This window comes from Triturus cristatus, chromosome 6, assembly GCF_964204655.1.
Source record: "Triturus cristatus chromosome 6, aTriCri1.1, whole genome shotgun sequence".
Classification (NCBI taxonomy): domain Eukaryota; kingdom Metazoa; phylum Chordata; class Amphibia; order Caudata; family Salamandridae; genus Triturus; species Triturus cristatus.
In genome coordinates, this window is record NC_140589.1 from 561,184,374 (window position 1) to 561,198,294 (window position 13,921).

The 13,921-nt window shown below is 41.2% G+C and overlaps 1 protein-coding gene across 1 annotated transcript in view; it reads left to right on the forward strand.

Annotated features, from left to right (window-relative positions):
• Nucleotides 1-13,921, forward strand: part of LOC146817397 (dynein axonemal heavy chain 5-like) — a 1,608,734-nt gene that overhangs the window by 547,228 nt on the left and 1,047,585 nt on the right. The window contains exons 25-28 of the mRNA XM_085609634.1: nucleotides 1,716-1,894; nucleotides 7,824-7,937; nucleotides 10,670-10,845; nucleotides 11,256-11,346. Coding sequence (XP_085465760.1) covers nucleotides 1,716-1,894; nucleotides 7,824-7,937; nucleotides 10,670-10,845; nucleotides 11,256-11,346 — 560 coding nt within the window. The remainder of the gene's footprint in view (nucleotides 1-1,715; nucleotides 1,895-7,823; nucleotides 7,938-10,669; nucleotides 10,846-11,255; nucleotides 11,347-13,921) is intronic.

Here is a 13,921-nt window from a genome sequence, read left to right on the forward strand (position 1 = left end):
CTCTCTCTGAGCAGACGAAACTCCTTGTGAGAAGGGGTCAATGGCTCATTGGTTACAGCTCACGCTCCACTTTCCTCGCTCGACTGGTCCGTGTCCGTGACATCCGATTCTGATGTCTCCCTGTGTTCCACAGTTGTGTGGTTCTTGTTGCTCATCAACTGCTGGCGCGGGGCATCAAATTGTTTTGAGAAAGTGAGGACTCATCCTAATTCATAGTCCCCTGCGTCATGTTCAGATTTCTCCCGTTTTCTATGTTTGATCTTCTGTTCATAGCTCAATAAATGTTTTTTCATTCCTGTTTTTAACTCTTCCTGTTTGTTTTTGTCTTCATGTTCGGCAATTTCACTTTCCAGAATGCCTATTTCCTGTAAGGCACGTTCCCGGTCGCTCCAAGCGAATTTCACCAGGATGTAGGGACGTTGCCTCCCACCATTTTCTGGTTTCCCTCTCATAGAGCTTCTCCAGTTTCATGAATTTGGTTTTAAGCTCATCTCCTGCATTGCCACCGCTGTCTTTTTTAAGAGAGTCTCCTTTCTGTTTGAAAATTTCCACTGCCGCCTCACGGTGCACCGCTTCACTAAACATATTAAAGAATTCGTATGTATATACATTCAATCATGTACAACTTCTCCCTCGCCCTGCCGCTTTGTTTTCCACACTATTTTCCAAACGTGTAAATACGTTAAGGTCTTCTTACCGGTGCGCTTTGCCGTTGCTTGGGGCGAGCTTCCATTTCGCAAGCTTCAAGACACTCGCCACCGGAGATGTTTGTTGTTTGTGTTCCAATCCTTTACAGCGGCGGTACAGGGAAAAGTATCTGACTGATGACATCTTTAAATTACATCATTGATGACATCACTGATAATCAAATGTGGGCCATTCCTGATATAAAATGTCAGTATCAATGGAAAGATAATCATGGTACAAAGTGGCAGCTTATTGAAATCAATTAGGCCTTTGTATTGTAAACGGGAGATCACTTACTGACTCGCCTGCTGCCTACACTCATGTCTCATGCGTCAGAATGGCCACATTGAACTACATTTGGGTGTCGGTTGTTCACTTCTACTAAGTTCAGAAATTTGCCGTAATATCATTATTGGCAAGCGATCACGCTATTCTCACCTATGAAGTTTCGCTTTCACAATGCCCTCGCCCAACAATCCATTCGTTTGGTAATGAAGATATCTTAGAACCAGTAAAAAAAGTGTAAATGCCTCCTGTTGGGATAAAGAATACAGTTTTGTACAAGGATCTTTGGTTCTCTTCAGTGGATGGTCTATGTCACTACATGTGCTGTACTAGCTGTGGTGACATTTACTGCTGCTACCTCTATGTTAATGTTTGCGACTGGGAATGCAGTTAGTAATTCCAGGGGTATCCTGTGTTTAGGTGTTGCTTGTAGGTGGTGATTTATTTTGAGATATTAAGTTGCTAGGGGTATATGTTAACAACTTCAAATTTTCTGATTTATTTTGTAAATTAAATGTATTTCCCTAAGTACTGTAAATGATCATGCACATTATTCTCTTTCTGTATTTTCATTACCATATTTTTTTCAAGTTGCCACCATGTTCTATATGATGCCTAGAGTACTTTATAATAATGATATCGTTTTGTTTACATAAAATGTAGTTTATTTCCGATACAGATCTGTCACTAAGGTTGCCTTTCATTTGAAAAATTTTTTATTGCACATTAAATACTGTTTTCAGAGCTGAGGCCTGCTGCCAACAACCAAGTCTTCCATTTGAGCTGTTACGATTTCCTTTGGAAGGATGACATGAATGGACAGTGCAAAGAGTTTCTGGCGGCAAATTCAGAACTCCCTCCTATCCACAAAGAGGTGGAGCGCTTTTTAAACATCAAGCAGCAAATTCAAGAGTTCACAGAGGTACGGAGTGTCACTTTGGACTGGGTTCCTACATGCATGTAACTGCTGCTGTAAACACATCTATTTCACACAAAGTGTATTGTCCACAACATGTTTCATGGTGACTTGATAGGGTGGAGTGAATGGTGTGTTTTATTTTCAATTATTGTGCAGCTGATTCTGAAGTGCCCACAGTTCAAACTGCTTCATAAAATACATGTAAGTATTTTGAATGTGGTCTAAACAGACAGTAAGTGCTGTGCCCTTCCACACGTTTTAGGGAGTGGTCGATGAGAGAAGGCGAGGACAGAAGGTGTGGCCTGGTTATTGAATGGGGGAAGTCTATTTGTAAACTCTAACAGCTGTTACAGTAATCCAAGCAGACATGAGCACTGTGAGGATTAGTGAGATTTTCTTAGATTAGACTAGCAACATTAGAAACTCTTTAGCAAGTGAAATTGGTGGATTGCTGTATTTAAAAATAATTTTTCTTTGGAAGGTAAATGATAAGAGTACTTCTAGGTTTGAAGCTTTGTCCATGGGGCCTGGAGGAGAATCCATTTTTTCAAGCCAAAAGAGAGGCATCCAATGATGAATGTATGTGAGGTAGGACCTGTTAGGGTGGTTGCCAGATTTATGATCAAGCTTGCAATGAACTGTGTGTCTGGAATAGAGTCCTGTGGGAATGCCAGATTTAATCATTTGAAGTTTTGCTGTTATTGAAAGGAATGAGCCCAGTTTGATCTGATGACAGTGGTTTTGTAGTAACAACACAAACTAGGGCTGCAGAGTTCCTCTGATGTGGGCCGAGGTTGACAGTCTTTTGAATAGCACCTGATCAATACTGGTGTTGAATACAGTTAAGAGGTTGAACAGGATCAATGAGCAGGGCTGATCCAGGTCACAGCAATCAAGTAATTATTCGTTGATGATTAGAAGAGTGTTCTACAAACCCTGATGAGATAGGAAACCTGATTGAAAGCAACTCGTGAGGGCATTGGCATGCAGCTAAGTTAGTTAATTGGGATGACTGTTTCAAATGCTTTTGCAGCACAAGACAGGCCAGAGGTGGATCTATAGTTGGAGAGATAACCTGGGCCCATGGTGGGTTTTTTTTGGGATAGAAGTGATGATTGTCTTTTTGAGTGACTGTGAGGTGACTCTACTGGAGACTGAGTAATTTACTGTACTGGTGATGGTTGGCGTCAAAGCTATGAGGCTAAGGTGGATGATTTGACCATTACAGATAGCCCTAGTAAGGGAATATTTCTTGAATGAGGTCTGGATATTACCAATATTGGTTTCAGAGACTATTGATAGCTTACACAGGGGTGAAACACACGTGGGAGATGATCAAACTACCATTTATTAGGCTTCAAGTTACATAGTTTGTGGGCATTGAAAGTTTCTAGCGTATCCAGAACCAGATTCCAAGTGATTTAAAATGTTAATAGGATATTCCAGATGCTGCCATGTATTTTAAGGAATGGTTGTGTGACGGCTACAGGCTTAATGTTCTTCAAATTTCTCCTTAGAATGACACAATCTGTTTCCTGGAGATTTTTAGATTGGGTGGAAGGCTCATTATAAATGTAGAATTTAATTAGGTAGTGATGGTACCGGGGAGCAGTTAGAACCCTTGGAGCTGGCGCTCGAGTATCAGGAAGAGGAGCAGGTTGAAACAATGTCTTGTGACCTGAGTAGGCTCATTGACCAACTGGGCAAAGCTGTGGGAGCCCCTGTGTTTGTCACAAAGATGAGGTCCTGCAGAAAACACCTGCCATCCCTGAATGCCTATACCGACGAGCAGAAATGCATGTGCTGCTGCTGATAAGAATCAGGGGAAAGACAATAAAAGGGGAGAGAGTAACACTGGACTAGAGTTTGCTCCTAGATGGAATTATCTCAGTTAAGGCATGGCACTGGGCAGCCTCAGTGTAATGGAGATAGTTGAATCTCACCGATTGGAAAACAGAGGACAGTTAAGTCTATCAAACCAACAGGAAAAAGATGTATTCACATATAAAGGCTCAAACTTACTGGTTTTGCCAACTGAGGTTGCCATGTTGAACCTTTGGCCAACCAGGGATCCAACTGTAAGCAGAGGGACACTACTAGATACCCACCAGTAATATAGAACTACAAGGTGCAAACACACCAACCAAAGGTAGAAAGAGCCAGCAAACCAAGAAGGGAAGGGTCAAATGCAACAGAAACAGACAAAACAAAGAAACCCGAGGGACGATTACAAGTGCAAACCGGTACGTAAACCGAGAGAGACAATACAACTAGTGACACATTGGTAGGCAAAGACTCTGAGCTGTTAATTATGTTAAATAAGAGTGGCACACTGTTTTTCTTTTTGTTTGAAAGATCATTTTATTGCAGATAAAGCAAACAAAAGTATAACGACAATAAACATAATACAGTGTAGCACTGAGACACAGTCAGACAAAATCAGTTTCCCTTCAGCAATTAGGTACGCCGTCCCCCACTCCATGTTTCACAAGGCGACATTAGAATCTGAGTGAGCCATGCCTAAATCAATGAAACCGGTACTCTCAACGGAGACAGATAGGCATCCTCGATGGTCATTCCACTACCCCCATATTTTGGCCCTTTTTTTGGGACAGCCCCTGCTCTCATAGGCTACATTATCTGCTAGCATGTACCAGTTCATGTCCCGCTCCCAATCTCCCAGTTGCAGTGCCCGATCTGTCCTCTATAAGCACACAATATTGCACTTAGCTACCATCAGCCCCAATGCCATCCAGATCTGATCCATGCAGGTAAGGTCAGTTGCATCCCAGACATTCAAGAGACACCACTTTGCAGAGGCACCCATGTTGCTCCCACAAATATTATTCAGACGAGTAACTACTGACTTCCAATATTGCCTAATGGCCGGGCAGCTCCATATAATGTGCAAAACATTTCCCACTTGGACACAGGCCCTGTAACACTGTGCGGTTGTCGCCTTGCCCATCTTTACCATAGTAGTGCATGCATAGTAGTATCTGTGCAGAATGTTTAATTGCACTGGGTGGAACCGAGACCTTATAGCCACTTCCCTGGGGGATGCCCAGGCTTCAGGCTACTCGTCATCCTCCAGGCCCTCGAGATCTCGCTCTCATTGTTCATGTAGCCGGGTTAGGGTATCGGGGAGTTATTAATCAGTCTTCGATAAGTGAGGGAGATTGCCTTACAGGGCATGTAGTCATCTCACATTCTGTCCTCTAGCGCTCATGATTCGGGGAGCTCCTCTCCCTTCTGCAGCACCTTCTCTAATGCATGTCGTATTTGCAAGTAACAATAGATTTCAGTGGGTGCTAGGTGTTACTCGCCTTGCAGTTCTGCGAACAGGATCACCCCTCCCCGTACCCATAGATCCCCCACCTGAAAAGACAAATGAGATCCCATTTGTCAAAACTCAGCTTTGCCCAGTGTGCCCAGTTGTGCAGTGTCCCACGGGGATGCCCTGCGTAATCTTTTTTCACCAGCCCAGGCATTCAGTGTTGTGTGCCAGAGGGTGAGTGTGACTGCCATTGGACTGGGGAAGGACATGCAGCGTGACCTGACATAAATAGGCCTGAGGTAGCCCCCCAGTTGCATGACTTGCCTATTCATGTGATAAGCTGGCTCCTTTGCTGGAAGATGTACCCAGTGATTGATGGCCATGAGCTGCATTGCCCAATAGTATTTTTGTATATCAGGCAGAGCAATTCCACCATCGTACCAGCCTCTCGTCAGCTTTCTAATTGCCTTATGTGCAGGGCCACCATCCCAGCGTAGAGTACGGGTTTCACGCTTGATCGGCTTAAAGTAGGTTGCTGGGGCTGGGAATGGGTGTGTTATGAGGCCCGTAGAGAAAGTTGGGTAACGCCATCATTTTAAATAAGGTAGCTTTGCCAAGTAGCGACAGTCATCAGTCCACTGCAACCCTCGAACCAGGGGGTCAAGCCTAATCCAGGACGTCGGCGGCTCCATGACTGGGACAAAAATTAAGGGGGCGAGTGGGCAGCCCTTTCCGGTGCCAGGCTGGAGCTGAAACATGTATGACGTGCCTCCGTTTACCATCATCTTGCCCAGGAGATCAGTGTAGTGGAGCCGTATACATGCCACAAAGTGCGCACCGAAACCTAGCACCTCAAACATGAACGGCTACTTGACCGTATCGAATGACATTCGTGCATCAAGCAAAAGCACGAGGATCTCATCATGAAGCTCAGCGGCATGACCCAGGACACCATGCAGGCACTGCAGGTTTAGAGAAGTGCTCCTCCCCGGCATAAAGACAGATTGATCTGGATGAATCAACTTTTTGGTCACCTGGATCAGTCTAGAAGCAAGTAACTTTGCTAATAGTCTACTTCTCTTAGGCCCAGCCTTGTCCCCACATTGCAGAGGCTCTTTCACCACAACAAGCTATAGTCACTTTTTGATATATGTAAACCGTCGTGCTGTTTAAGACATGTAGTTAGGATAATCTGCATATTGTATTTTAATAATATTAAAAGCTTGTTTTTTTTTATAAATCACTTTCTACCACAGTTTCTAACAAATCAAAGCAATGTGCATAAATACGTTAATGTGATGATGTTCAATGTGTTGCCTTGGTAGGATGACATTCTGACATGCCGTGTCTGAATTCAATCACGTGACATGCAAATTACGTCAGATGTCAGCATCTGGGGCCTCTTTACGATGTCGGTCGGTCGAAGTTGGCTCCGACCGACACCGTCTCGGTGTGTGAACCACCTGACCATAAGTCGGCGGTTCGGCACACTGAACTAGGATGCGGCCACGCATGGTGCAGTCGCAAACTCCCATTTCTGTATGGGAGCTTGTGCGGCGTGCAATATCCACCCACAACACAAGCTCCCATAGAAATGGGAGTTTGTGTAAATCCCTGCACTATGTGGCAGGTACCTCATGGTGCCTGCAACACAATGCTGGGATTTTAAGGGGGCACAATAGGTGCCCCCCAGGGCCACAGCCGGAGGGCTGGGGAAAGGGGTCCCTGCTAGTGGCCGCTAAAGTCGCTTTCCGACAGCCTTTCCATGTCAGAAAGGTCGACATGGAAAGGCTGTCGGAAACCAACATCATAATCCCGATGGCGGAAACACCGTCTTTAAGGGATTATTAGCGTTTTCCGACTGGCCCGAGTTGGTTTCCCCAGCCGGTTTACACTACGACTGCCGACATTGTAATTTGGCGGGCGGAATGTAAACCTTCCATGTTGGTCGGAAAGCCTCCAACCAGTGGTCAGAGGCTTTCCAACCAACATTGAAATAAGGCCCCTAGTGTTTTAACTTGCTGAGCCATCTTTTCACTTAGAAAAAGTATTAACTGTTACAAGTGCTTATGACTATTTCTCTAAAGTTAAATACCAAAATATTTGTCTCTTTTTAAATCATTTATACAATGAATGTTACATCAAGCAGATATTTAATACAGTTCTACTCTAATCGTAATGTTTAATTGCGTTTTTGCGCAGGTAAATTAGTTATTTATTGAAAACAGTACTGGATGGATGGAAAAGTGCCAGTCTGTGACTGAAAACCGAAGAGATTTTAATTTGTGAATCTATCAAGTGATGTAACACCACCAGATGCTCGAGCGGAAGGGACAACAAAGTAACTCCAAGTGTGTGCATTGGAGGAGCAAAGGGTTGCCAGCTATTTCTTAGGTGCACCCTATCGCGTTGTCCTCTGCTCCTCAAAATATAAGTATGAGAAGCAGTGATAGATCTGTAGCACATTTACAAAATGGCACCTTGATATTTCCAACTGATGGCTTATGAAGTCAGTCATCCACTGACAGCTCTTTAAAGAAAGCTTTGCTATTTCACTTCTTGCAACCTATGAAGAGGTTCATTGTTGCTTACCTGCTATATTTAGTACACAGAAAGTTATAATACTCTCCTTAATGTCTCTGTTTTTAATTTTAGATTTTTCAGGTTGGCTGCATTTGTCTGGATTTCTCACTTATAAAGGAAACCCTAATAGGATTTGCAGGAGCTTGGAAATTTCAGTATGCCACAATTCTACACCAGCAAGTTAAGGTAACCAGGGTCATCAAATAATGCAGAACATTCCCATAGTTAATCACAAGGCTGTCTTTTCCTTCTACGGTTGATTCAAAGTTCTGGAAGTTAATCCAGTGGTATGATTAGCATTACAAGGCAAGGCTTAATTACATTGTGTAAAACATTTAATGAGCTTGAGTACCAGTACTAATTGTAGACTTTGCAAGCACCATAGCTAGTTTATGGAAGATTCATATAAATCCTAAGAGCCTGAATGGATCGGAATTTCCTCAGCTTAATTTATTTAATTTATTGTGGCTCAACAGCTGGGCTCATCATATTTCAAAGTGGAACATGGATTTGGAAAGGCCTATCATTCATGTTCATTTACGAATGCGTTTTTGTCAATAGCCATTTGTTTAGTAAAACTGACAACCTGGCTCATTCCTCCTTCCTGCATCTTTTTCAATCACTGAACACTACAACATGAATCCTACAATCATGGCCAGATATGTTTTTATTTTATTGTTTATCTTACTTTGTCTCTTGAAAGAACCAAACTCTCTCCATTTGTTCTGAGAATGTTTCAAATTATTATATATACTTTTGTCTATATATTGAGGATACAAATATAGCTTTGACAGCCTCTGAAATGTGTTTCAAAGTCTCATGAGATTTGAGGTTATATTGTGGGCCAGCCACAGCATCTGGTTCAGTGGTTTGGGAAATGAGGGTTTCCTTACACAAATCAATATAGAGAACTGTAGTAATCATATGCAAGATATCCAAGATTGATAATTTATGTTTTTATATACTGTTAAATCCTTGAGCTAGCCAAACTCTTTTTTCTTTTGTCTGTTTGTTCTATGTGAGTGAGCGCTTGGCAGTGATGTTTTTTTTGGGAATAACATATTGCTTAAATAGCTTTCTCTATAGTAAGAGGTTTATTTTTCCCATGAGTGCTGTTGGAAAGAATATGCCAGACCCTGCGAATGTGAATTTTCTACCTTCCATTACAGTAATATTTTGGATTACAGGTGTGATCTGTTTTGCCTCCAGTCTCAGAATACAGCAGAGTATGTATTGTATTATCTGATTCTTTGAACGATGATATAGTTTACTATGGTAGACTTTACTTTCCATTGTAACCAGCATTATTGTTTATGATTCTCGGTGGGATAGGTAAATTTAAGGTTTGTCTTTGATCACTTTGACCAAGGATTATTTTTTTGTTTTGTGTTTTTTGGTGGGGGGGTATAGATAAAGTATGTGACTCTAGAATAACTTAACTTTGATGCAAGCTCTTTTAATTGTCCCCATTCATTTCAAAGTGTGTAATGTAGTCATGGCTGTTTTTGGTGATATGGATTTAGGCACCACGTTTTATTATGTTTGTGATTTAGATGAGAGTGTTATTCAAGGGACTTGATTTGTTGAGGTTGCTTTCAGAGTCCACCTTGTAGAAATCAATTTAATTATCATTGAGAGACAGGTATTGTTAATATACTATATCTTTAAAACTACATTCCAGTGATCTTAAGGAGGCTATTTAGTGCTTTGTCCATAGAATAACATGATTATAAAAATGTGATTGGTTTGTGACCCTGGTGATGTGTTTAGAATGTTAAATGCCAATGCACGATTTAGATGTTCTGTTGAAGAGAAAGGGCAATAACCATTGGTCAGACCCGGTGACAACATGTCCTACTGTCTCCCGAAAGCTCCTTATTAATTCTTATTATGAATCTAAATTAGCAGCTTTTATTCGCAAATCTCAATCTTCCACTTTAATACATGCTTTTTTAAATTTTAAAGATTTTTATTATTTTGAGGAGGCTTTGAGCGAGATTAGACCCCACTCTGCTAGAAAACTCTATATGCAGTGGAGATATGGCACACTGCCCATAAGAGTTTTTACTAGCAAATGGATGCCGCTTTCCCCTAAAAATTGTCCTGGCTGCGATGCAGAACAGGAAACTGACTTACATGTACTATTCTTTTGTCCCACTTATAAAGAAATTAGGAAATGTTGGATTGTGCCTGTTTGTAAGAATTTGGGCTTTATGCTATGTATGCCTGCCTATCGGGTCTTCAAAACAGATCTATCTACTCCAATAGTTTTTGCTGTATCTTCATTTCTTGCGTCTATGTGGAGGAAGAGAAGATCTTGTGTAATTACTGCCTGAAGTCTTAGGTACCCAGTCTATGTTATCAAATCCCCCATCGTGCTGTATATGTATATTTGTTTACTTATTGTACTTTTGCTAAATTGCTTGTACTTTTATGACTGTGTGTCGAAATAAAGACTGAGATTGATTGATTGATTATAAAAATGTGATTGGTTTGTGACCCTGGTGATGTGTTTAGAATGTTAAATGCCAATGCATGATTTAGATGTTCTATTGAAGAGAAAGGGCAATAACCATTGGGAGGTTTTTGTCTCTGTGAGACATTTCTATTGTACTGGGTTAGGCCTGACCCCATCAGTGACATTTAAGAGCACTTTTTGCTTATCTAGGGCTTTGGCTAGCGAAGAGAGAATTCACTTTATTTGACCCTAGACCACTTTTTGATAGGTTGGCTACTTTTCTGCAAACATTGCTTGCAAACTAGTCTAAATTGCAGTAGATTGTAAACAAATTGAAAGATATGTTGTAGTGTGCATTTCTTTTATGGTAAATCCTTGTAAAATAATTTCTGCTCAGTCCTATAATATATATTTCAAATACATTTAGAACTTCAACTGCACTCTTTTCTTTTTAATGTAGGAAAATCTACAAGCAGCTGTAAAGTATCGGGAGGAAGTATACAAACAGCTCACTGTTCCCGTACAAAGTCTGGAACAGCTCAACTCCTCTCTCCAGCTTTTGGAAGAGGTTCAGGACATGGAGCATAAAATTGATGGTGTATATCGACCAATTGAAGACATGTACGAGCAACTTAGGTAGGCCACACCTGGAACAACATTGTGTTAAATGAGAAATGCATTGTGTATACAAGTGACATAATGATCCAGGTGAACAAGCAGTACAATTCTCATTTAATATTACAAGTGAGGCTCATGCTTCAGACATGAGCATGCATCCTTCAGCAAATAGTTGACTGGTCATTTTCATTGAACCTAGCAACCACAAAACGTGGACAGGAATGTGAAAAGAAGTTCATGCCCTTAAAATATATTTCGCACAGCATCTTTCTATTCTGCTTTACATTGATAATATCCAGCAAGAATAACAGATAATGACTGTTTAAAATATAAACATTTGGTTTGGGAATAACAACATGAACAAATGCATGAGACTGTGCAAAGGGTCTAGGTGCCACCATTCTATAAGCATATTGTTATTTTCCTAGGTCCTACGATTTGCGGATACCAAGAGAAGAAGTGGTTCATGTAAAACATTTGAGAGACAAGTGGACCGAGCTTATGAGTCTTACATTCAGGGTGAGTGTCTTAAGGCAACTCTATTTTTTTCCTTAGAATTATCAGGTTTTATATTTGTTTCAGTATCAAAAGTGTGCTGCAAATAACGGAAGTGCCTAAACCTAGAACTGGGGGGTGGGGGGAGGGGGCTCACGTTCCAACAAAATAGTCACTTGGATGCCTTTTCAAAGGACCGTATGTGAAGACAACATGCGCTTGTTTGTGCCAGGGCCCACATTTAACATTTGGTATAGTAAGCCAAGGCACTTCTTAAATTTCCCCCCACGATTTCCCAAATAGATGAATTAACTTAAATCACACACCTCATCAGCATGCGCCTTTATGTTCTTAAGTAAGCATAGCTTTTGGCCGTTTCAGAGTCAAAAGGTGAGACTTTTGATTTTCTAAAACAAAATGTCTCTAATGCTGGCACCCATCCTTCTCCTACAGCAACCTCTATCTCTCTTGTCTTTGGAAATTTCAATATCCCCATTACCCTTACCATAACACTGGTCTCAAGTTCAACTCAATCCTGCCACATCCTACACTCATTGACCAAAACAGATGACACACAGATGTGCTTGCCTTCCTTTATTCAGAAAGAAAATTGTAACTGTTAAATGTGCCATCCATCCCTCACTCTTAATGCATCAAAATATAACCATTTACAAAAAATCTAAGCAGTCAATTGTGTTTACTAAGTGACATTGAAATATGTGTGTTATAAATATGCCAACCAAGATAACTTGCTGATGTTTAATTGAGTTCCGTACCCAAGTATTCCTTTATCAGAGAGTGCATTTCAGAACTCTAAAGTAGGTTACCATTTTTGCCTGACCTATTTTTTAAAGCCAGAAATTAACCTAAAACAGACTATCTTCTTAGGATATCCTTATATGTAATTCAGTATGGAATTTTCTTGCGTACGTTTCTTTGCGGATGTTTATGTCTCAATGAGGCAACTTCATCTTGGTGCCTGATTATCTTCCAGCTCTTTCCCCTTTTGTTATTCCTTGTTATTTGAAGACTAAATTTGCATGCATGTTCGATGCTGCCTTAGCATGTCTTTATTCCTCATTGTTAAATCCCCCTCATTTTATTTTATCTGCTAAGAAGACGTATCTTAGAATGTAATCTATTTTCCCTGTGCCTGACTTATATTAGGTAGTAGGTGAAAGTTATAGTTTGGTATTAGTGAAAGTAATTATTTCTGAAAGCCCAACACATTTTGGCCAATTCCTTCCATTGGAGATATTCAAGGGGGGGGGACTAAACAACCGTCACCACACATTGTGACTACGCATACCATTGCCCCGCAAGTCGTTACAACGACTTACGGAGGGGGAGAAGGTGTTGGATTTAAAATCCAACACCTTTCCTACAGTCCGCACAGACTGGAGTTGGAATAGTACATTTTACTATTCCAACATCCAGCGCTCCAACGCGGTCGTTGTAACGACCGTGTTGTAGCAACATGCGGGGTAATGGTATGCAGGGAAAAAGAGGCCTTTTCGGGGCATTGTGGAGTCTTGAGGGTGACTCGTTAGATTCCGTATTTCTAAAACGTTCACAGTATCCCAAACCATATACCTGTATTTCCATGGTGTGGATAATTTCTGAGGAAGGCTACTGATATTATGACTTACTTCTACATTACATTGCAAAAATAACTGTATCCTTATGAGCAATAGCAGTTGAAATGCACACAGAAATACCACTTTTTCTAGTTTTTAGCATATTCTGGCTAAATCTTTGTTAGTGAATTGCTATCCTCAAATCTGCCACTGCCTTGTCGGAGACTAAGTTCGACTAAAACTTTCCCCAAGCTTGGTTTAGTTATAGGTGTTTTCTCAAAACATCTCTGATCTTTTTGCAATTAAGTTCAAATATTTTACGGGGAACCAAGCCAGCTCAAAGATGCCTTTAGGCAGTGTTCATAAATGCAGAAATGGTACTTGTGCAGGTATTAGCTGCCCCTAGATTTTTGTCTTTCTCTGATATTAGGGAATTACAAGCACTGCCCCCAATGGCTGCAGTGAAATGAAACACCACTACAGTTGAGTATGTGAAAGAATACCTCTAGGACAAGCTGAATGAAACAAATACACCACTCTGTCTTTGATCACGGTGGAATCGCACACACTGCCTCCTCCTTTAGGCAAGGAAGGGCAGCAAAGAATCTTCTATCCATGACCAAGGTGGGAGTGATTAAAGACCCTTAATTGCTAATGTCTTTGAGAAAGACTGGGGGTGATAAAAAGAAAGCCCATATTGCCTGTAGTCTTGTTTTGTTTTGTCTTGCAATGTATGTGAACATCGGGAGACATTTAAAAAACTGTCATTTTACATGGGTCTTGGGGGCATGCCTACATAATACCCCACCCTCCCTTAGGGAACCTAAACAACATGTTCATAAAATGTAAATGTCTCATAATAGTACAGGTGCAAACAGAGACCACCGCAGAGGGAAGGTTACTAAGTATTCTTCGTCCTTATGCAGCGTGCGGTGCAGACAAAGATACTCCTTGTTCCTTGGGCAAGATGGTGAGGAACAAATATACATCCAGTCTTTGGAAGGTGCTAAGACACGTCACCC